Here is a 24,058-nt window from a genome sequence, read left to right as displayed (position 1 = left end):
TACTCTCTCCTTCATTTTATTTTATTTAGTATTTAGTAATAGAAATACACCATCCACCTTTTTCCAACATTAACGGTCAGACATCCAAGAGGAATTCACTATACAGATGAACTAAAACGTATTCACATCCTGCTCCTGCCCTGAAAATCTTTAGTCTGAAGGTAAGACAACAGAAAGCATGAAAACAAAGCGAGAAGACTACTCCAAAAGTAACGCCTCCTATTTTAGTATATTGGCCCACTATGTGAGAGGCGGATGGTGATGGTATGGCAGTAGAGGCTGAACTTTCCACACCCACATCCCGTTACATTTTGTTGCCATGAGACAGATGGTAGTGGAGAGGAAGTCTGACATGGAAGTGTGTATGAAGAAAAGGTGTGTGACTAAATTTCTCCATGTGAAGAAACTGCACACTCACAGACATTCATTGATGCTTGCTGAACATCTATGGAGACCAAACAATGAATATGAGTACAGTAAGGCAGGCAGTAGGTGGTGCATTTCAGCAGTGGTGACAGACGTGAAAGACAATCCATGTTACAAACAACCATGCAGATTTTTACAAGTGTGGAATGTAGCCTCTTGTTCACTGCTGACAAAAAAGCACAGCTCATGGTGGTGACTGTTGAAAAGTAGTGTTTAGTAAATGAGAATTTGCTCTATCAAATAATGTTATTGTGCTCTTTATATCTGTTGTAGTTTCCATGGAAATAAGTGGGAGGCATTACTTTCAGAGTGATCTACATAGTTGATTTAAAATTAAGCAGATTTCAGACAGAATTAACATATGTACATAAACATATCTACATTTTACAAACAGCATCTATCCTCCTGATCTGATAGGGACACAATCAGGTTCACCACCAATAAGAATACAGGGTTTGGAACTGTGAAGTGATAAGCAAAAAGTTCTGCAGACCGCCTCCAATAAATGGATGAAAAGAGATGAAAACTGTACAAGAAACCCTGGAAATAGGTAACTATTTTTTTGGGAAAAATCCTTAATTCATGTGCTATAATGAAAAAAACTGAGCACCAGCAGCAGCACAATGCCTGTGCCTTAGAGTACAGTAAAGTCATCCGCACTAGTAGTCAGTATGAAACCACAGGTGAGAACGTTTTAGGCACTACTGTGTCTGTGACGCAATTCTGAAGTGCAGAGAACAGCTACATGCGTACCTGTTTAATCTGTGTTTTGTTAAGGAAAGCAAAGATGTCCATCTTGAAGGACTTATAGCAGCCCACAAGTAAAAATTAAGAAGTACGACTACAAAGCTTACTATTGTTCAAAAAATCCCTAAGATTCAGATTTACATAGAATTTGGAGGACTGTATCTAAACAAAATACAACCCAGAGTTAATTGCTCAATAGAGCACTTCTACTTCACGTAGGAAACTAAACGAAATTTCTTCTTTATCAAACCTAGCTTACAAGGCCTGTTGGATATGAAGAGATTTTCCAGGAAGTAACAATGGACAGAAATTGAAATAGAATGGATATTTCAGCTGTACATGTGCATGTTTACTTCAATACTCACAGCCCTGGTTGGATCACCGAAGTCTATCTTCAACCTCCCCATTGCTCTAATGATAGCAATAATTGACTGAATGGTGTTACTGTAGACAACAGCTTTGTACTGTTTACATTCTTCTTCTGAATAACCGGCTTCATGGATAATCCTACGGAAGGAAAAAAAAATAAATTCTCTATTCAAATTAAAAAAATCTCTATGATTGTATTTTACTATACTTACTTCATTTGTTTGACAATTGTGCTTTTCCCTGATTCACCAGCTCCTGAAAAATAAATGGAAATTCATTACATTTTTGCTCATCTTTGAGAACACATGCAATTTTTGTTTCTACACTTCAAATACCTAACCAATACAAAGAACTTCAATTGTTCCAAACACATTACAAATTATTTTTAACATAAAGACCTAAATGCTTCTAGCTAAGTTTCAAAATTGAGGTATTTTGACAAGAAATCACTCAACCCTGCAAAGCTGTTCTTTTTGTGCATGAGAGCAATAAACTTCAGACAACCTGATGGCGTTTCTAAAAGCATAAAGACTGCCTAAAAGCATACTAAAAAAAAAAAAAAAAAGGGAGGGGGGGGGCTGCCAGCTTCACTTTGTTCCTCAGACTAATTGATAGAGCAAATATTCCTGGGAGCGATTTCCAGGTCCTTGAAGGACAAGAATGTGACTGGCAAAAACAAGGAAGGATTTACCAACTCTGAGTTACTTGGTAATGCTTTAATGTGGAAACAGCTGGCTCTGTGGATGTAGAACAACAATTATGTAATTTACTGTGCCTCCAGCAAGGTCTTCAATATCATTGTAGTATTCTTTGTACCACATTGAATAAAGAATGATTTCAAGATGTCTAAAACATCGTCTAGATGGTCCATCTAAATGTAAGGATAGATGCAAGCTAGTTACAAGAGGTAATCTTCAGAAGCCAATATTTGTTTAACACTATTTAACATCTTCATTGTTGACCTGAACATCAGGATGGAATACATCTGCATTAAGTCATTAAATTAAGGCAATATCAGTTCTAGAGGCTAGGAAGCAGTCTAAGTGTTGGAAGAGCAAAGGTGTTTGCTTGTTCAAAGGATCCTCAAGAAGTTAGACAACTGAGCTGTATGTATTCATGAGGCTGTATCTCAGCACCTTGTGTTCTTCCCCTCAGCATTCCAAAAATGAAATTAGCAAGACAGAAACAGTAGCATGCCACTTACATGAATAAGGAACTGGTTTGTATGGCACTAAAGGGTAAGCTACAAGAAGAGGACTATTTAATCTTGAAAAGACTGCTGGAGGGATGTAATTGCTTTCTTCTCCATAAAGCAACTTAAGACAGCTGAATACAGAACCAAACTTCTCAACAACAAAAAGACATGTAGCAAATAGGAAGAGCATATGTTACTCTAGAGATGTGGATAGGGTGTTGTGAAAATGGGACTATCCCAGGGGAAGTTGTTAAGGACTGGAACACAGTGTCTGTACAGGAAGTAGAAACTTAAGTCTTGCAGATCTTCAAGATGCAATGGGATAAGGCTCTGAGCAATCTTACATAATTTTGATGCTCGCTCGATTTTGAGCCAAGGACTGAAACTGATGACTTCTAGAGGTGTGTTCCACCTTAAATAGAAGACTAATAAAATATTTTGTACTTTCACTACTGTGTAATGAATCCATTTGGAATCATAGAATCATAGAATTACTCAGGTTGGAAGGGACCTCAAGGATCATCAAGTCCAACCGCATCCTAACCATAGTACCCTAACTCTAACAACCCTCTGCTAAATCATATCTCCGAGTACCACATCCAAACGGCTCTTAAACACATCCAGGGACGCAGACTCAACCACCTCCCTGGGGAGCCCATTCCAATGTTTAACCACTCTTTCTGTAAATAAGTGTTTCCTAAAACTACCTTGACGCAACTGGAGGCCATTTCTGCCTAGTAGGTTAAATGAAATATGTAACATCATAGTAGGCTGAATCCAGCTCTGAACTATTTGTCAGATAAGAGTTGTCCCACAGCCTCCCCAGCACCACAACTGATGTGATAGATTTCCTTTCCTCCAATACACAGCACGACTTATCACCAACAGAAGCTCCTGCACTGTACAGTTACACTGCTATGGAACAAAGCAACTGCCAACTTTGGCCTAAGACTGGTTTATGCTCTCTCCTGATGTCCAAGTAAAAGGCATGGTTTTGATAAACATACAATATACCGAGCAGCAATAGCCCTCAGATTCTGAGCTGCCACAGAAGTGATGAAGATATTGAACAAGACCAGATCCAGCATTGACCCCTGGGAACACTGCTAGTTACAGGTCACCAACCAGACAGCGCCGCTGATGGCAACTCTGAGCTCTGCCAGTCAGCCAGTTCTCAATCCACCTACCATCCATCCATCTGTCCCACACTTTCTAAGTTTCCTAACAAGGATGTTGTGGAGACACTGTGTCAAATGCTTTGCTAAAGCAAGGTACAGAATATCCATTGCTCTCCCCCCACCAGCCATAGAAGGCTACCAGGTTGGTCCAGCATGATCTCCCCTTGGTGAATCCACGTTGATTACTCCTGACAAACTTCCATTCCAATTGCTTGGAAAGGATATCCAGAACAAGCTGTTCCATCACCTTTCTAGAGACAGAGGTAATTACATCACCTTGTGAAGCACTTTCTGTTTAAACATTTAACATGTTTGATTAACAGAACGGGTCAGTGTCAGGTCTGGTTATTAGATCATAATTATTTATTATGTAATATATAACTGACTCAGTTTTTCCTGAGTTGAGTGTCCATCTTCCACTACGTGTTAGTACTAAATCACATCAAACACCTAGAATTCTCATAAAAGTTCTTTTAGTAACACAACCATAAACATTCAAAACACGTACAAAAAAACCCAAGCAATTCATTGCAGTGTACGTAGCATTAACTATGAGCTTCTGGAAGATGCAGTCTCCTATTTTACCTACCTTGTCAACTGCAAAATAGAAACAGTTTTTTCTTTGCTGCTGCTGTTTCCTTTATTTTTCTGTTCTTTTTACTGGGAAGAGTGTTTTGATGGTTTTTTTTTGTTTGTTTGTTTTTTTATATCTGCTTTTACTTCATACTAAATTGTCTGCAGCTTGATAATAATACTTCAAAATAAGTCTGAAAATGACACCTTACTCACTGTCCCACACTGAACAGAAATTGACAATTTTTGCATTCCAGAATGCAGAGCTCAGCCAGGTTTTCTTATAGATGCAAAGCTGCACTGATTAAAAAAAAGTGTCCTTTCCTTTGCACCAGTGTGAATAAGTTCTTTAACAGCAAAATGAGAACTGTATTAGAAAATATTACTCAGGAGCAAGCAGCATTAAATATTTCATGTGGGAGATACATAAAACATGTCAAAGATAGCCATACTGCCACAACCAAATACTGTCCAAATTTAGACAGTCTTATATGTATATTCCTCTATCATTTAGTAAAGAATACTAATTATTATTTCTGGTACTACATCAGTGTGATATTTGATTGCAATTTCACTACTGCCAATAAATGCTGAGAGCCTTACTGTCTCAGACAGTAATATAAAAATAAATATGAGCAATTAAAAAATGGAATAATGACAATAAAAAAAGAGATGGCAGAGTTGCTCTAACCAGAAAAGTAGCAGAGTACCAGTTCCAGATTTGAAAGAATGGTAGAGATTTTTTGACTGCTTAGTTTTAAATGAAACTTAGTTAACTATTAAGTCATCTGCACTTCAGTAGAATAAGGCTTGAATAACTTATGAGTATTTTCATCTCTCTTGGCACTTGGTGCCCTCTGTGATACCACAGAAGCTCCCTATTGAGAAAAATCAGAGGACAACATATCTGATGAAAATATCATTTAAAGCACTGCATCTTCTTAAAAACTTTCATTGATATAATTCAGTGTAACATCACCTAAGTCTAATACTCTTATTATACCTGCTTGCCAGAAAGGTAGATCCTTATGCTTCATTCTGCAAACCAACAAAGTTTGAAAACAAAAGATGTCCAATTTATTCAGCACAACTTAACAAGGAGACAGAAGAACTAGGTTTCCCCTACTGACTGTACAAAAATGTGACAAGTCCTCTCTCTCACAGTAATTAGGCTTTATCTTCACATCTCAACACTTTGACAGCTATTAGTGGAATCCAAAGAAGTTACTTAGTTTAATCCAGCATGAGTTATGTATGACAGCACTCCGGGAATTCAGTTAACTCAGTTCAGGCACAAAACTAACCCTGTTACATCCTTCATGGCACAAACTGTAACTTAGTAAGAAACACTGAACTATACTGATGTTTTTCTTTGAAGACAACTTTCAAATTTGGAAACAGAGAGACAACTTGTTGCTTCTTCATGTCCAAATGTCTTCAAAAAACTCCAAGTACTTAACAGATCAATTGCATGTATGGTACTTCGAAGAAACTGAGTAGGGGTATCAAAGTTCAAATACATACAAGCAAGAGCTAAAACAATGTTTGGTTCTGCAAGCTGCTTTCATTTACTTTTCAAATGAAGCAGGTCCACGTCCAAAACCAATTAAAATAAGATTTTCCATAATTTGAAAAAATGCCATCAAAAATCTTACTTTAAATTAGTCTCACAATTTACTATCCCACATGCTGCCTACATAGCAAGCACTCCAGAACAACAGATTTCACCAGCAAGTGTTCTATGAAACCAAGCACAAAAACTGCTGCTTGTACATTCTTATACCTTAATAGGTATAACATTTCTAATTTGTGAAAGACTCAATAATTGCTTACTGAATAAACTACTCACACATCAAATAAGAAGCAGTCCAAACAACTTCGCAATTTCACATACATAGCATCCCTCTTTGGAGGAAACCAACTGTTATGTACAACAATTTCTAATTGTGCAAAGACATTTCTGGCAATACTATCACAGAAATAATTGTAGTCTAAATCTGGGGCAAAGAACTAGTTGAAGAGTTACATAAAAGCTGAAGAGTAGAACAGGAATGGCTTTGAACCATCAGATCATTGTCAAAAGGAACAGAACCTACAGACAAATGAAATAGTCTTGTATGGTGCCAGAGAAGAGGTCAAACAAATATAGACAAGAGTAATTAATACAAAACTGGCTGCTTTTCAGACTGCAAAGCAGATTTGTACCAGATCAACTTGATAGACAGATAGATAGATAGATAGATAGACAGATAGATAGATAGATAGATAGATAGATGAAGCAGGCAACATTTACATTTTAATAATAAATTGCTGGATTCATCTCTTGAAAACCCTCTCCCCACAACTCTCCAACTCAGTCTCCTGTCAGATGTTGGCATTTTCTGGTTGGAGGACCAGACGAATGGTGCCTGGCCGTCAGCTATCACTGAGGACAGACAGCACAAGCAAAGTGCTGTCTCTGCGATGGGGCCAGTCAACTCTTACAAATGCAGCAGGGCTCATAAAACAGCTTGCAAATATAACCTCCTTACATTTATTACCTCATGACACATTACCAGAAATGAGACTTATTTTAGCTATTATTCAAGTTATTAATCATTGTTACCATACTCACAAACACATCCACAGTAGTACAAAAAATCCACAGTGAAAACCTTTTGCCACCCACCCAGGATGACCACCAAATGGAATATTCTTCAGCACCAGCCTCTACGAAAGAATATTTTCCCTACAAAGTTTTCTTTTTTGTCTTGTGCTGTCTTTTCAAAACCTCATGGCAGTTATACTTCCTATCTACTACCATCTTGCTTTCCTCTTAATTCTATGGCAGCTACTACTGCTGACTTTTTATGTTCCTTTCTCCCCCATCCCAAATGTTTTCATATAGTCCAGCAGAAGTTTTCTCCTACAAGAATACTCATTATACATTTAGTGATATTAGTTTTGGAATTTCTACAACTCGCAGAATTTGTCAGAAAATTCTGAATGACTTAAAAAAGAAGCTGCGGTTACTGTTGTCTGGAAGGAAACATTTCAGTAACTTCAACATGCAGTAATGGAGTATAAATCCCAGATTACATCATTCGCTGAAACCACAAGAATGACAGATTCTAAAATTGTGACACTGACTCAGATGAAAGAACTGAGATAATTCTCAAAGTTACAGCAGCCACATGCTGGTTTATTTCTAGAGCAACTGCATTAAGCAAACCTATAATTCACCATCTCTGTTAAGAACTAATTTTAAGCCACTATTTTTTTCCCAAGCCTTCAGTATCACCCTTACCAGATTTTTGAAATCAATGGTAGACAGCTAAACACTATTTTTAATAAAATGTTTTTAAATAAGCAACTGCAGAGTAACTCAAATTAGCATCCTGTGTGCTTAGCCAGGTCTATACAACCAAAGACTATAAACTTAGCCTACATAAAAGACTTAAAGTTATTACTAATGTAAAAATATAAAGTTGTTATTAAAACCATATTTATTAATTTAGTACTGAAGTAGCAAAGAATGTGAATTTTTATATTCACTATAACCTCTGGAACTCTTTAAAGAATGCTGTTTGTAGTAAATGTGCATAAAACATTCTACTGTGCAGATTTTAAGGTAACTTCCCATTCATGTTCATGTTTCCATTTATCTTTAGAAGTACAAATTGAGTTTCCAGTTATTTCAAATTCTCTAATAGTGTTTAAAATCTTATTATGACAAAGATGTTATGAAACAATCTTTATTCTTACAATTTGATGGATGTGGTAAGAAAGGTAATCTAGCAGACAACTTCAGTTACGTGTGTAGCTTTTGAAGATAAAGTACAGCTAACTCTTCGAAACTACTTTTACATCCACCTTCCTCAACTGCTTCAAATCAATGGCTGTACAGCTACTTCTAACATCATCTGCATCACCTTTACTGTAATCACACTGTGGACCAATCATCCCAAAGAGAGCCCTGGCACAATCTCAGGCATGTTTCAGAAACACTGAAATTAGAATTGAAGCTACTTTTAAGGAAGATTTCTGTTAAGAGCGTACAAGACATCTCTTGAAAGAAAGTAGAACCACTGCATTACAAGACAAGGGACAGTGTTACCATACTTTTAATTCTGAAGATTTTCTTCAATTAATACATATGCAAGACTTCACACAAAAAGTACGAGGTGACCAGCACACAAGGACCACGACAAACTTGAGGCTAAAATTTTTGAAATAAACTTTAATTATGTCAAAAATTAGGGGAATAGATGCATGCTTACAGATGACAATCAGGGCTATTAAAAAACATCATGCATGATTACTGAATGTCAAAGCACCCAACAGTGTGTCTCAATAAGTTTAGCAGCTGATTACTTAAATGAATCAGAGGTGAGCCTCTGAAAATTTTGGGACTCTTGCAAAAATTCCAAGTCCAGAAATCTGTTGGTGTTTCTAACAGAACAGTAAATAATTGACCTACTCCTCAAAACTAAAACTTCAATATGTTAGCTAAAAAGCACAAGTAAAAGTAGTTATCCTCTTCTAAGATAAGTATTCATGTAGAATGCTCAGAAACAATAATCACTGCATAATTCAAAGTCACACTATGAAAGGATACGAGTAAAGACCTCCTAGAGAACAAGTCTGAGAGGACATTATATGTAACCATGCAGATAAATGCTATACAGTCCACCAGAAATAATCACCCCCTTTGGTCTTACAACGTTTACAACAGCTACCATCAATCTCTGCCAACAGTACACAACATACCTAACATGTATAATTAAATACCTAGAACTTCAAGTTGTCTTTTTTCTCTTGACAGCATGGTGGCCTTCATAGCCTTTTACTGTTCTTTGAATAATAGATATGTTGTGAGAAGATGGCAAGTTCAGTAACTGAGACAGCACAGAGATAAGGATACCACCAGTAATCACAAACAAAGAAACTTCACAAAAAATTCATAGCTGCAGTAGAGGCAGACACTATGCACACCATTCTGGTAAAAACATACAACAAAGTAACTTAAAATTCACAGCATATTTTCACTTCATGCTCCTCGCAATTCCGAACAACAATACTGTTCTATCCTCTACCGCACTTACTCTGTAACTATACAAAAAATTGGGAAAAATCAGAAAGCAAGGTGGATGCATTCCTCTCAAAACATAAGACCTCATGTAAATCTTAACTGTTTTTTTGTTTAGTTTTCTAAAGCTCTACTTGTCATGTGATACCAAAGTATCACTTGCAAATAAGATAAATGGGTATCATTGAAGTTTATACAAGGACAAATGCAGTTATACTGAAGTTAGTCCATATTGTAAAACCAGTGCAATAAACCTTGGTTCACACAAATTTAGTCTTCACCCACGTCTAGCACGCCTAGTGTTTCTCACCTTGTATAGCATGAGGACTGTGAGCTCCAGAAAAACAAGAATAAGCATGTGGGCAGTCAAAATACATATACTTTAAGAAGGGCTCTACCTCCATCAGAAGTGTGCAGATTTACAAGCTGATACAGCCTGAAATGCTGAACAAAAAGGGTCTTGCTACCCAAACTGATCTTTTTGAAAAAGAATTATTTTTAGAACTCATATTTTTTATTTTAATTGAAAGAAGAAAACTTGAGTGCATATTCAATCACACTCTGTTGTACACACATGTATTCTTCCCACAAAGCTTCCTACAGGTAGACACAATTATCTGTGTTTAATAGCATTGAATCAATTTCTTTTTAAATAGACTTTGAGATAAATAGTTGGTTTCAAATTAAAGTGTTAAAGTTTTAAGGTTTATTAGATTTCAATCCATTCAAACAGGCAGTCACACCCAACAAGACCAGAAAAAACAAACAAGTATGTTGTCATGGTTTGATCTAACACCAAAAGGCACTATGTTCCAGAACAGCAGGTAGGAAATAATCTAGATAGCCTCTCATCTAGGAATTAAACGACAACCTTTGCTAGCAAACACTGAGGCACTAAAGCATATTAGAAGGAATCCCTGTCAATGTCATTAAGAGCTTCAGAAGGTATATAATAGTTTACTGGATTTGTTAAGGCTTAGTAACTGAAGCAGCACAGAGCTGATAAATCCATTTTCAAAATGCTTCAAGAAATATTTAAAACACCAAGAATACAGGCAGCACTTAAATGAGACTAGGCAGCTTACTTTCGGTCCTCTTGTACCACACATCATGGTAGATTGAGAAATCAATGAGAATTCAAAATGATATTTAACTGAACAGAACCTACAATTAATTGAGACAATTGTCTCGTTTGTTCTCAATTCTGTTACTGCAAGCCATTCACCTTCAATCACAGCAAATTTTAAAACTTCATTCTAATACTCTACTCATTTTGTTCCCATATTACAGTACTGGTAACTGAAACTAACATCTCTACTCTTCTGAGCACTCTATTGTTCGGACACTGAGCTGGTCATTATCTTTTTCTCACTACCATATGGCATTCTTCACAAAGCACCAGATAAAGAATTTTTCCCACTTGAGAGTGTAACCTATACGTTAAAATTGCATTCAGAAGAATACGGAAACACGTTTGACTCTCCTTGTACTTGGAATGAAACCAAAGCTCACACCTCCTTTCTCCAATTAAGTGCTCTTATCTGAAAAGTCTTTCCTACAATAGCAGTATTCTAAAATAATGAGTTTTGAATAAGTTTAACAACTCTACCAATTGGATTTTGCAGGCAAACAACATTATTGCTACTCCAATCCTATAGTAAATTCTAACAGAGAAATGCAGAAACTGAAACATCTCATTCAGCATCCATTTACCTTCCATCTGCTGCTGCTCACTTCTAGCAATCCATGTGCATCAGGCACATATCTCTGCTGCTCACTATGCAGTTACTCAGGTGCTGACCAGACCATTAAAAAATATCAGTTAAGACTGACCACTCTAGCAGCAAAACAAAGTCAAAACAGGATAGCTAATTTGACTATTAAACCAGCACAAAACTGACTTAAACATATTAAAGTACCAGGGAGAGTGCAAAATCATTCAGCCAGATGTGGCAACAGCTCTGTCCTTTTAGGAACACAATAGTTCCCATAGCCAAGTAACTATTTATGTCACTACACTATTAAACAATGGATACTACTTATTTCTGGCATTCCAACATGTATTTACAAAGCAGGCAAGATTCTTATTCTTGGAAAATATTTCCTTACCATTGTAATCTGTTTAGCTCATAACATGAGTTGTTATGTATTACATCAGCTTCAACCACGTAAGAGAAAAAGATAGGCAGACAGATGTATGAGAGAAATTACTTTAAAAACTTCATGAAAGAAGTGATACAGATTGCCACTTGATTCCAAGCTGCACATTCAATCCTTTCAAAAAACAGGCCATATGAAGTTCATAGAATGACAGAATTGTTTGGATTGGAAGGGACCTTAAAGATCACTGAGTTCCAACTCTCCTGTTGTGGGACAGGGTTGCCACTCTACATCAGGCAGCCCAGGGCCCCATCCAGCCTGGCCTTGAACATCTCCAGGAATGAGGCATACACAACTTCACCGGACAAATCTCATCACCCACTGAGTAAAAAAGTTTCCACTTCACATCTAATTCAAATCTTTCATTTAGTTTAAAACCATTCCCCCTTATCCTACCACTATTTGCACACATAAAAAGACAGTCCCACTTTTGTTTATAAGCTCCCTTCCAGTACTGGAAGGCCACAATGAGATCATACCTCCTCTTTTCCAGACTGAACATGCCCAATTCTCCTCGACCTGCCTTCATGGAAGAGGTCCATGAGTCCTCTGCTGCAAGGTGGGCTGAGATTTTCATGCTGGTGCTTCCTTCCCCATGTTAGAACTGGAATTTACATTACAGTATATTGACGACTTCTTTAAAAGCAATCAGTTCAGAGCAATGATTGTAGAAACTTCCTGTCCAATTTGGTTGCCTAGATACAGTTACATTTCACTAAAGATGTAGTCAGGTACCTTTGCTAAGTCTATTACACATTTCAAATGCAATAATGCATTTCTAAAAAGCATGAAAAAGTAGTGACATACAGTTTATTTCATAAACTGCAGCACTGTATACTCGAACACTGATTCCTTTAAATAAAATAGATGCATGAAAAGCACTAATTTCAATATCAATTTATATAGGTATACAAAATATTGCAGTTTACACACATCTCTCAATATAAATGTACAGCTTACATAAAAGGATAGATGCATGTATCAACATCTCTACTTATTTATCAGGTTAATGCGTAAATGAACAAGAAATTGTGTTACCTGAAGGTTTACTAACCCTTCAATTACTAAAGCCAGGAAAGGAAAGCAATTCCTGTATACTAATAAATGTTTACATTAAACCTCTTAACAAGTCTCTTTAAAGAAAAAGTTTTCATACACTGTAAGGCAGAGTACCCCAACAATTGAGATCCTGAAAGAATGACACTGAGACAAATTGTTTAAAGACTCCACAGAAATGTTACTTTAAAGGAAAGGCCCAGCCATAACTAAACCTATCCTTTATTGCATTTTTTTCCCCAAAGAGTAAAGGGCTGAAGCAGGGATACCCACAGAAGGGTGCCCAGGACCACATGCAGGCAGCTTCTGAAAATCTCCAGGGAAGAGACTCCACAGCCTCTCCGAGCAACTCGCTTCACAGAATCACAGAATCACAGAATCACCTGGGTTGGAAGGGACCTCAAGGATCATGTAGTTCCAACCCCCCTGCCTAGCAGGGCCACCAAACGTACACATTCAGATCAGGTTGCCCAGGACCCCGTCCAACCTGGCCTTGAACACGTCCAAGGACGGGGCATCCACAACCTCCCTGGGCAGCCCGTTCCAGGGCCTAACTACTCTCCTTGTGAAGAACTTCCCCCTAACATCCAACCTAAATCTTTCCTCCTTCAACTTTGATCCATTTCCCCTAGTCCTGCTGTTGTCAGCCCTCCTGGGTGTAGGTTCCCTTCAGGTATTGATAGGCTGCAATGAGGTCACCCCGCAGCCTTCTCTTCTCCAGGCTGAACAAGCCCAATTCCCTCAGCCTGTCCTCATAGGGGAGGTGCTCCAGCCCCCTGATCATCTTAGTCGCCCTCCTCTGGACCCTTTCCAAGATCTCTATGTCTTTCTTGTACTGAGGGCTCCACACCTGGACACAGTACTCCAGGTGGGGCCTCACAAGAGCCGAGTAGAGAGGGACAATCACCTCCCTCTCCCTGCTGACCACCCCTCTCCTGATGGAGCCCAGGATACCATTTGCCTTTCGAGCTGCCAGAGCGCACTGCTGGCTCATGTTCAGTCTCTCGTCCATCAGGACCCCGAGGTCCTTCTCTGCCGAGCTGCTCTCAAGGACCACTCCTCCCAGCCTGTACGAGTGCCTGGGGTTCTTCCGGCCCAAATGCAAAACCTTGCACTTTGCCGTGTTGAACCTCATTAGGTTCACCCGAGCCCAGCCCTCAAGCTTCAGTACTGAAGAGGCTGAGAAAGCTGGCAGTGTTCAGTCTGCAGGAGGTTCAAGGGATCACATCAATGTGTCTAAATACCTGAAGGCAAGGGACAAAAAGGACGGAGCCAGGCATTTTTTTCACTGGAGCCCTGTGGTTGGACAAGAAGCAATGGTATAAACTGGAACACAAAAGATTCAACTTGAATATCACAAAAGCACTTTTTACTGTGTGAGTGGCTGAGTAATGGCACAGTTCACCCAGACAGAATGAGGAGTTTCCTCCTAGAAGATCTTCAAAAGCCACCTGGATGTAGTTCTGGATACTCTGCCCCTGCCTGAGCAGGGTTTGGACCAAACGGAGCCAGAGTCCCTGCCAACCTCAGCCATTGTGTGATATCATGAGTCTTTTACTGCAAAAGCATCTATTCCTAGTACACAAAGCTGTCTCAGTAAAAAGTGTATGCTACTGTGTCTTATTTTTCTAAATGATTTCAGCATCTTAACATCCTTCAGCTCAGAAATGTCACCAAGTTAAGCCACTTCAAAAAATACATTTTTCCAAGCAGCAAACTCAAAGCTTCTTGCTCTCACATGTTTAAAAGTCCCAAATTTTCCAAGAGCTCATAAAATCCCTTACCAGTTTAAGGTATTTCTTTCCGGATACACAATCTTTCAGGTGAAGCCAACCAATTTCCATTTCCAGAATAACAAAACAGTAATTTACACAAAGCCTGAGACAACACTAGGACACTGAACAAACAAGGACAATAAATAGAACAGCTGAGCTCAGTAAAGCTGGTCAGTGACTAAGAGTCAAGCTCAGAATAGCAAGTTTTCCATCAATACAGGCTTTCCTATATACATTTTGGAAAAAGCCTTCTAATTGCTGATTATCAAGTCAGCTCAGATCTTTATTGCAGCGTTTCCATGGCAGAAAAATCTTCACACTTAACATTTCTAATCTCTCTTCTCTACTTTCATTTTCTACCTTGACATTTGCCAGACAGTACATTACAGGAAACACTGCAGATATCTATCAAACTCACAGCAGCAAAACTCACTTTAGAATTTCACGACCTCTGAAGCAGACTGATGGCTTGGTTTCAAAATACCTGGTATTTATAGAATACCAAGACAATTAGAGGGTAAAATATGGCAACAATAGTATGAGCTACCTCAGAAATGATTATATATATATTTACTTATATTTCTATATTTATATATAGAAATCAGAACAGCCTAACTTTATAGCACGAAGCTTGAGCTCAAGTTGTGCCAACACAACTAGGCAAGGAACTGTACTGTAAGCTGCAGTCTGAAGTTAATGAAGAATAACTCTTTAGAAAAGTGGGGTTAGCTTCACTACAAGATCATTTCAGTACCATAATTCATAGAACTGTAGGAAGCTATCATATTAGCATGATGATGATACAATAAACTGTGCTCCCAGAAAAAAATAACAAGAAACCAAATAAGTTGGTGTATTACAAAATGTATGTACTGCCCTGAGGCAGTGTTAATGCTGGAAATGAGGTGCTTACTAAAAATTATTTACTGGAGTTTTTTTTTTTGTCTCTGATTCAAGAGGGGGAAAAAAAAATTGCACAGCATTAGAACACAACTTGAAGGAAATCTCTCTTTAAAGATAAACATGTGAAATCCATTGCACAACTCTCAAAATCCAGAAACTTCTTTAGTGCCTGATATAAAAGCAAAAAGATATAAATCCATAACTACACCTTTTAAACTAGAGAGAAAAAAAGGAAGCAGGCATTGTCGGTCTTACAGCACAGTACAAAATGCACGGTTTTTCTCTAGCCTCATCTTAAAGCATACATACTAAAGCAAACTGTTCATAAGAATGCTGAAAAAAGAAAGCCACAATACAATCCTACTGATTTAATAAACTTTCGCTAAGATAATCTGTATTGTACTTAAGAAGTCTATACACACTAATGACCAAAGTTATAAATTAGTACACCAAAATTCAAAGAGAGAAACAAGCACAAAAACCAGAACTGCAATTATACAAACACACATCTAAGTGGCTCAGTCTTCTGTATATGCATGAGTTTCCTTATAAAAAAGCAAGAGAAACGGTATGCAATGGGAAATCTAGCAATTTTGACTTTGTCCTTACAAATTATTGCTGTATTTAGTACTAAGGTTTGAGGACTGCATGAACATAATTGCAAGTCATGCACAGAAGTTCACACAAGTAACATCCTGATGCCAGCATTCAGCTGTACCATGTTAAAATACAAGACAGTTTCTGTTTCAGAACTACTAAGAAGTATCTAAATTTAAACAGATCATGCAGCAGAACATCTGGGTGAAAAAAAATAACAAAGAAGAAAAAGATGTGTAGTGGGCACACCCTGTTAGTTCAACTTCAGTACCTGGAAGTTATAGAGAAGACTGTCCTAGAGGAGCATTCAAACAACAAAGCTACTATCAGGCATCATCAACATAGTTTCACGATGGGAAAGTCCATCCAGTCTGACTAACCTGATGATTACCTACAGTAAAGTCATCTGCTTAGAGGATGAAGAGAAAGCAGTGGACGTAATTTTTCTGGATTCCAGCAAGACTTTTGATACCGTCCCTCACAGTACCCTTCTGGACAAAGTGTCCAGCTGTGAGATGAACTGGTTCACACTATGCTGGGTGGTGAACTGACTGAATGGCAGAGCTCAAAGTGTTGTAGTGAATGGGGTTACACCTGACTGGAAGCGAGCCACTAGTGGTGCTTCCCAGTGCTCAATCCTAGGATCAGTCCTATTCATTTTTAATCAGAAAACTGGATGCAGAAGTTGAATTTATCCTTGGCAAATCCACTGATGATACTTGGAAAAATCACAGAATCACAGAATTGTAGGGGTTGGAAGGGACCTCCAGAGATCAACAAATCCAACCCCCCCTGCCAAAGCAGGTTCCCTACAGCAGGTCACACAAGTAGGCATCCAGGCAGGTCTTGAACATCTCCAGAGAAGGAGACTCCACCACCTCCCTGGGCAGCCTACACAGCAATCTACACAGGCTGGAGTATTGAGCAATCAGCAATGGGTGTTGGGTGCTGCACCTGGGACAGAGTAATATCAGACACAGACCGGCAGAGGAATGGCTGAGAGTAGCTCAGCAGAACAGGATCTGTGGGCGCTGGTGACAGCAGCTCACTGTGAGCCACCAGCTCAATAGTTAAAATGGTAACCCACATTTTGGGGTGCATTAAACACTCTACTCAGCCAGTCCAAAGAGGTAACTCTCCCACTACATTTAGCACTGCTGTGGGTTCACTTCAAATACTGTGTGCCTATATGGGTTCCATAATATAAAAAGTATGTTAAGGTCCTCAAATGTCTCTGGAGCAGAGGGCAACAAAGCTGGTTAAATGGGGTGGAAGGCATGCCCTATGAGGAGAGGCTGAGGATGCTTGGGTTGCCCAGTTTAGAGAAAAGGAGAAGCAACAATGACATTGTTCTATGCAACTGGCTCCTCTTTTTCTCGTCCTCAGCAATTCTTTTCTCCCCAGTAAACACATGGAAACTGCACAAAATTGCACACAGGGAGATTCAGACTGGACATGAGGAAAAAAAAATTTACTGTGACAGTGGTCAAATACCAGAACAGGCTTCCTAGCAAGGTGGTTGTTGCCTCAGACCCAACAATGCTCAAGAAGCATTTGGATAATGCCCTTAATATATTTTATCTTGTGGATGCCACTGAAATAGTTGGGCAATTGGAGTTGATCTCTGTAGGTCACTTGCAAATGGAATATTCTATAATAAACCAAAAGTAAAATTAAACACTTCTAAGTTATCTTGTAACAAATTCTTAAACAAAATTTGAACTTAAATTCTACAGATAGTTGTGACTGAAGGTCAGGCAGGAAATGTTTCCAGGGATATTTTGGACCACTACAACAGAGGTTGGCATAACTTACAAAGAAAAGGTAAGAATTCCTGAAAGGTGCAATATATGTTTGTGAGAAAAAGGCTTCGAGAGCTCCAGTAACTGAGACATCTATCTGAGTATGGAGAAAGAAAACACTGGAGGAAAGGCAAGAAAATTAATGGTACATAATGCACACATACATATATATATTTTTTTTTTCAGTCCATTGTGCAGTCAGGTCTGGAGGAAAGCGTGTATTGCCAAGGACTGTGAAGATGACACTGCGGGAAAGATGAGTATGCAGTGGGAGTCAATTGAGCAGAAATACGAAGGTCTGGAACAAAAGAACAGCAGTTCAAAAAAAATGTTTGAGAAAGGAAAATTTAGAACTGAATATAATTTTAGTTAGTGCCTTCAGCAGCAGGGAGAACTACAATTTAAAAAAAAAAAAAAAAAAAAAAAAAGGAATTGTCTGCCTTAAACTGAAAAATAGGTTTTTTAAGAACATGGCAACAGTGTTTGAGTGTGAACCATATAAGAATCTGATAAGGGACATAGAAGCTCTGCTGGTCCTGACTACAAAGGCCCTGGAAGCCTGACTATCCAGAAAGAAGACAACTTCAGTTGTCACACATAATCAGTGGCCTTGTGGATCCCAGAACCCTCTCCTAAAGAATAGGCCTATTGCCTTCTCCAGTGATACTGAGAACATCAGCACTTAATTTATTGTATTAGATAAAAAATGTGATGATCCACAAGACAAATGTGTTAATCCTGTAAACTCATGCTGCCAGTTTGAATGTATTCATAAAACTCAATGAGTTAACCTCATACCAGAAGGCTTTCTACTAAATGAGGTACTGTCTGTTCTCCTGCTGTTGGCACTGAATTCAGTCTTATGCGCTTTGGCTAACTCAACTGAAACGTACTTGCAAATCCACACCTGATCTGGATCACATGTATATTAATGCAGCACACAGACCAGTTACAAAGAGCCACCACCTCCCGAAATGAGTAGAATTACACTCATTCTGCAAGCATCACAGTATTTCTTTCACATCCTCCCCCTACTCCGAACACAGAAATTAAAAAAAAAAAAAAAAAAAAAAATCACCACAGAAGAGAAAAACTTGGTTCCTTTGCTTCCCTCTCTTGGAAGGCAGTCAAGATAGAAGATACGCAGTTTTTCAGAAATACAGTTTACCCTATAGATACATGAGCCTATCTTTGAGAAAGAAACAAACATTACCTCAAGTAATCATGAAACAGGTTTAAGAAATACCAGTGACACAAACTTTAAGGGCTTAAGGAAAAGTACTTGGAATGTTAAATTTTTCAGCACTGGACATCATACTGGACTGCACTTACACTTCATGGAAACTCAAAAAAACCCTTCATCACAAACAGGAGACATATGGATAAAAGCCATTTAAATGAAAGCAGCTTATTTAATAATTTACAACTAAAAAAAAAAAATCACCCAGCTCCATACACAAACATTTTCCAGCTGGCTCATTCAGCTATGTGCTGAAGTTCAGCTTATTTCTAATAACGAAGATGGTTTTCAAGTTTTCCAGAGAAGGTTCTCCTGCTGTTAGCATATAACACTGAAGTGAATTACAAGGTTAAAATATTTTTCACAGATATTGGTCCAAATCCAATACTTTTATTCCAAGAACAGAAGCATGATCTACAGTCAAACCTGTACAAAATGCAGTACCAATTTACAGATAGTATGCTTTCAAAAAGTTAGACAACTCAAACCAACAGCATTTAGAACAGCTTGAATATGACTGCTTCTTCCTAGATACAGAACAAAACACGAATCTACCACAGATCAGTGATACTATTCACAAAGTCATGGTTTACGCAGAGCAGTATCACAGCTCCCTCTAATCAATGATACTTCCTGGCTTAGAAAAACCTTCAGAAAAGCTTTTTATTTTAATTCCACTGTAAGCCAGAAACACACTAATTTTATAAACCTATTCTCCAGTTAACACACTAAGTAATTCAAGTATCACTAGGATTCTCTAATCACCATACAGAAATAGTTTTTACAGATCCTGAAGTAGAACTGCCTTACTGAGTACTCAGCACAGAGCTACACACTGTTTCTACATAAGCAAGGTATTTCAGATGCCTCTCACATGGCATATCTTCCTGTCAGCAGACCACAACTTGTTCTTTTCCTTTTATTTCAGCATCTTTTTAGTAGAACAAGCCCATAAATAGATGCAGGAATACAAGTGAGTTGATGACAAACTACAACATATGGGCAGAAAAAGCAATTGGGAAAATGAGTGGCAAGAAGAAAATGACTAGTGGAAGTAACTTAAAATAGTTTTTCCATCAGATAAAGCATTCATATAACATTTAGGACAGCTAACACAGGAAATGGAACAGAAAAGCTTCCATTAGGATCTGAAATACATAAATGTATCCATAGATGTATACATAAAGCCTTACTCTGAGCTCTGGCCCTAGAAATTCTTCATCTGCTCATTTTCACTTTTTAATAGTTGAAGGGAAATACTACACTGAGTCGTAAGGTGAGGAAATGCATGTATTTGAGCATTAACTTCATTTCCTGAGATTTCGGTAGACTACAGCAGAAAACAAATTCCTCAAAAGCTTATCTGTATCAGAAAGAATTCATATAAAAAGCTACTAGCATATAAATTTGTACACAAGAATATTCAGCCACCGAAAACAGCTCATTCTCAAGTTTAATGCAAATTTTATAGAAGACGTTATCCACATTTACAGAATAGCGTAACGACTACCTATGTCTATTTAAAGTTCAGTACAGAACAGCAAAACTCTGAAAAATTATTTCTAGCGCCTTGTCATATACAAACCAGTAGTCTGCATCTCTTGAAAAAGGACATTTTCTGCAGTGCTGATCAGAGGCTAACCTTCCCACGCAACAGACTCCAGGCTTACAAAGTTGCACAGGACTAAGCACAGTACCAACCAACAGCCTAACACTTTCTGGAAAGCAAAGAGAAGAGAAAAGCTTTCTTCCCCTCACATGCAGAATTTTAAATCTGTACATACATTTTTTAGAAGTTTGCTTTACCATACTAGCTTGCTTTGTTTCTTCATATAAACACAGAGGGAAGGGCTTCAGTTCCCTGTACCTGTTTGGAGCTATTTTACAAGTCTGCAACAGACAGAAGTTACTGAGTTCTACTACAGCAAGATTTGTACTATACAGAATGCTCCACTCAAGGAAAACAAATTTATGGAGGAGAGAAAATTGGGTAGTATTTCAAAAACCAGAAACCATGCTTGGAACTATAGCAGCACAAGGAAAATTGAAACTCCAAATTTTTTTTGTATATATTTATTTTTTAAAAATATGGGTTAAAAAGATCCAGTGCAGTTAAGCTATAAAGCATAACACAAAACTCCCCATAACATCAATACAACACGTCTTGCAGGACTCAGCTGCCCACAACACATACAACAGTTTTAGATCTGCACAAAGGCATTTCTATTTAAATATTGCTTCTCCTTTCATAGTGATTTTTAGCAGTAATTTTACTTCATTTATCTTTATACACAAACATATCACTTATAATACGCAAAGCTGCTAGCTCCAGGAACTTGTGAGCAAAATCTGGAAGACCTGATGGCACAGAACTGTGAAATTGCTTGGGCTGGAAGGGACCTCAAAGGCCATCCAGTGCCAACTCCCTGCCGTGCACAGGGCTGATGCTCACCAGATCGATACCCGGGCCCCATCCAAACCCGCCCTGAGCACCTCCTGAGGTTGGGTATCCACAGCTTCTCTGTGCAGCTCCTCATCGCCTTATTACAGTGATCCGCTCTATTACACACTTTATAACCCGTCAAGGTTTGACCTTACGTTGTACAAGTTCAGCAACGTAACCAACTTCCAAAACAAAACAATGCAAGAAGTCAGACGGCGCCTCGTGTTCCTTTGACGCTTCTTCCACTTCACTCTTACACCGACGTTTCAGATGGGGACGTTCCACACGAAACAAACATCTCCCAACCTGAAATTCCCTTAAGCTCTTCCTCGGAACCGAAGTACCCAGAACCCACATCAGAAGTTCAAGATCTCACTCCCTTCACGCGGAGCCGGCGCCTTTTCTAAACAAAGCCCCAGCCTCTCGGAACCGCTCCCCGGCCCGGCCTGCAGCCCCGCCGCGCCCACCTGCGCTCCCCCCTCCGCCCCCAACGCTTCCGAGGAGCCACGCGCGCCCTTTCCGCGCCCCGCCGCCGCCGCTCCCTGGGGAACCTCCGCGGTCCCCCGCCCTCCGTTCGGCTCTCACAGCTCCGGAGCTCGGCCCGGCCAGGGGCCGCCCTTACCGAGCAGGAGCAGCTTCACCTCCCTGGCCGCCTTCTCGCCGTCCTCCCGCAGGTTCCTGTCGATCATCTTGCTCCTCTCCACCGCCGCCTTGTCCTCGGCGCTCAGCGTGCAGCCCATCTCGGCAGGGGCCGCGTACCTCGCCGCGGGGAGAAGCGGGGCGCGGAGGGCTCCGGAGAGACGTTGAGGAGCGGGGGGAAGCAGAGCCTGCCCGCTTTCTTTCTCCCTCCTTCCCCACCTGAAGCGCAGGCAGCGCGCACCACGTTTACCTCACGCGCAAGTAAAGGGAGAGCGGAGCAAAAAAAAAAAACCAAAAAACAACACCAAAATCGTAAAAAAACACCACAGCGAAGGGAGAGGGAGGCTTCCCTCGATCCGTCCCCGGGGACACGCTGCCGGCGGAAGCGATCGCTCCGCGCTCCCCTTCCTCGAGTCTGCTATCGCCGCCCCCGCCCCTCCGGAGCTCTCGGCGGCGCGCACAGCCCACAGAGCCGTGGGAGGGAGAGGAAGGGGGCGGGCGCGTGCACGCGGGGGAGGGCGGGGCGGGCGCGAGCGCGCCTGCGTGCAGCATCGAGCGGCCGGAGGTAGAGAACGGAACGCGGGCGCGAACCTCCGTCCGTCCTGCGTGTGCGTGACGTCAGCGCCCAGCCCCGCACACCTTGCTGCGGGCGGGGGGCGATAAGGGCTCGAATTTAAATGGCTTTTCGCGAGAGGTTTCACTGTTTTGAGGAGGGAGCGCCTGGAGAGGCTGTTCTAATGCCTGTAGGGTTACTCCGGAGACTGAGAGTCGCCTGTGGTGGGGTGTTCGACTTCCTTAGGCATGGCCTCGGTAGCTCGTGGCCGTGAACGTCTCCATCTGCCGTGCGTCGCCTCCTCCTGCCTTACTGCTGAGAGCCGTTCGAGTCCCGTTCCCGGAGCTGCGTGCTGGTGGATGGGCGGCTGTGTGCAGCGGCGCGGCCCTTGGAGGCGGCTGGCTCTGATGCGATGTGGGGAGGCTGCCCGGCTTTGGGCACAGGAGCGATCCCTGCGGCTGCTCTGTGCTGCCCCGCCGCAAAATGTCACTGCGTAAACCCAGTTCAGCGCCGTAGAATCTGTATGAGACAAAACTTTCTGACTTTTAGGATATTTTTTCAGTCAGACTGTCACGTGGAAGAGCCTACAAGGCAAGCGTATTAAGTTCAGGTTTGTCTTCTCCAATGAGCCTTTAGGGTTTGTGAAAGAAGGGGGCCATACAGAGAGACCAGGACAGGCTTGAAAAGTGTGGCCGCATGAACCTCTTCTGTGAAGAAAGCTTGAGGGAGCTGGGCTTGTTCAGTCGGGGAACTTTAGCACTGGGGTGACCTAATTGTGGCATTGCATTGGGAAGGGGAGCCTGCAAATGGGCAAAATTATTGCTTTTTTTTTTTTTTTTTTTTTTTTTTTTTTTAACTGTGATAGTGATATAACAAAAGGGAAAGGTTTTAAAAGGGAGAAATTTAGGGTAGATGTTAGGAAGAAATGATTTACTCAGTGTGGTAAGGTGCTGGCGCAGCTGCCCAGTGAAGTTGTGGATGCCACTTGCCTGGAAGCTTTGAAGTTCAGGGTGGATGGGGCCCAGGGCAGCCTGATCTGATGGGTGGCAAACCTGTCCAAGCAGGGGATTGGAACAAGGTTATCGTTAAGGTCCCCTCTGAGTTAAGCCATTCTATGATTTTATGATTTTCTTCTTTATATAGGTCTTGAAAGCTAGCACAGAATAAACCATAAGTAATGACGTAAAATCAAATACAGTTAAACTGTGAATTAAATATTATGACTCCTTATTAAAAGCACTTATGCAACCTCTCTTAAACTGAGAAACATCAGCTCGCACGACTTTGTAAGACCTCTGAAACATCTTGTCTGGCTGTTCTTCATTGTGCTACCC

The 24,058-nt window shown here is 40.1% G+C and overlaps 1 protein-coding gene and 1 long non-coding RNA gene across 3 annotated transcripts in view; both read right to left on the bottom strand.

The window, feature by feature from the left end:
- The window catches only part of GNAI1 (G protein subunit alpha i1), a 33,673-nt gene extending 11,019 nt beyond the window's left edge, over positions 1 to 22,654 (bottom strand). The window contains exons 1-3 of one of the 2 annotated variants that reach the window (XM_052680918.1): positions 22,155 to 22,654; positions 1,755 to 1,797; positions 1,539 to 1,680 (exon numbers count right to left, since the gene is read on the bottom strand). In XM_052680918.1, coding sequence (XP_052536878.1) covers positions 1,539 to 1,680; positions 1,755 to 1,797; positions 22,155 to 22,272 — 303 coding nt within the window. In that variant the 5' untranslated portion in view covers positions 22,273 to 22,654. The remainder of the gene's footprint in view (positions 1 to 1,538; positions 1,681 to 1,754; positions 1,798 to 22,154) is intronic. The other variant, XM_052680919.1, reaches the window with a different exon arrangement.
- On the bottom strand, positions 4,588 to 8,475 carry LOC128079592 (uncharacterized). Its single transcript, XR_008206228.1, has 2 exons — positions 7,259 to 8,475; positions 4,588 to 7,195 (listed from the first exon to the last, which is right to left on the bottom strand). It is a non-coding gene; the product is annotated as an uncharacterized LOC128079592 (long non-coding RNA).
- Positions 22,655 to 24,058: the final 1,404 nt, after the last annotated feature.

Source organism: Tympanuchus pallidicinctus, unplaced genomic scaffold, assembly GCF_026119805.1.
Source record: "Tympanuchus pallidicinctus isolate F22 unplaced genomic scaffold, pur_lepc_1.0 scaffold19, whole genome shotgun sequence".
NCBI classification, from domain to species: domain Eukaryota; kingdom Metazoa; phylum Chordata; class Aves; order Galliformes; family Phasianidae; genus Tympanuchus; species Tympanuchus pallidicinctus.
Note: the sequence above shows the minus strand (reverse complement) of the source record. Positions and strands in the feature narration are given on the sequence as shown.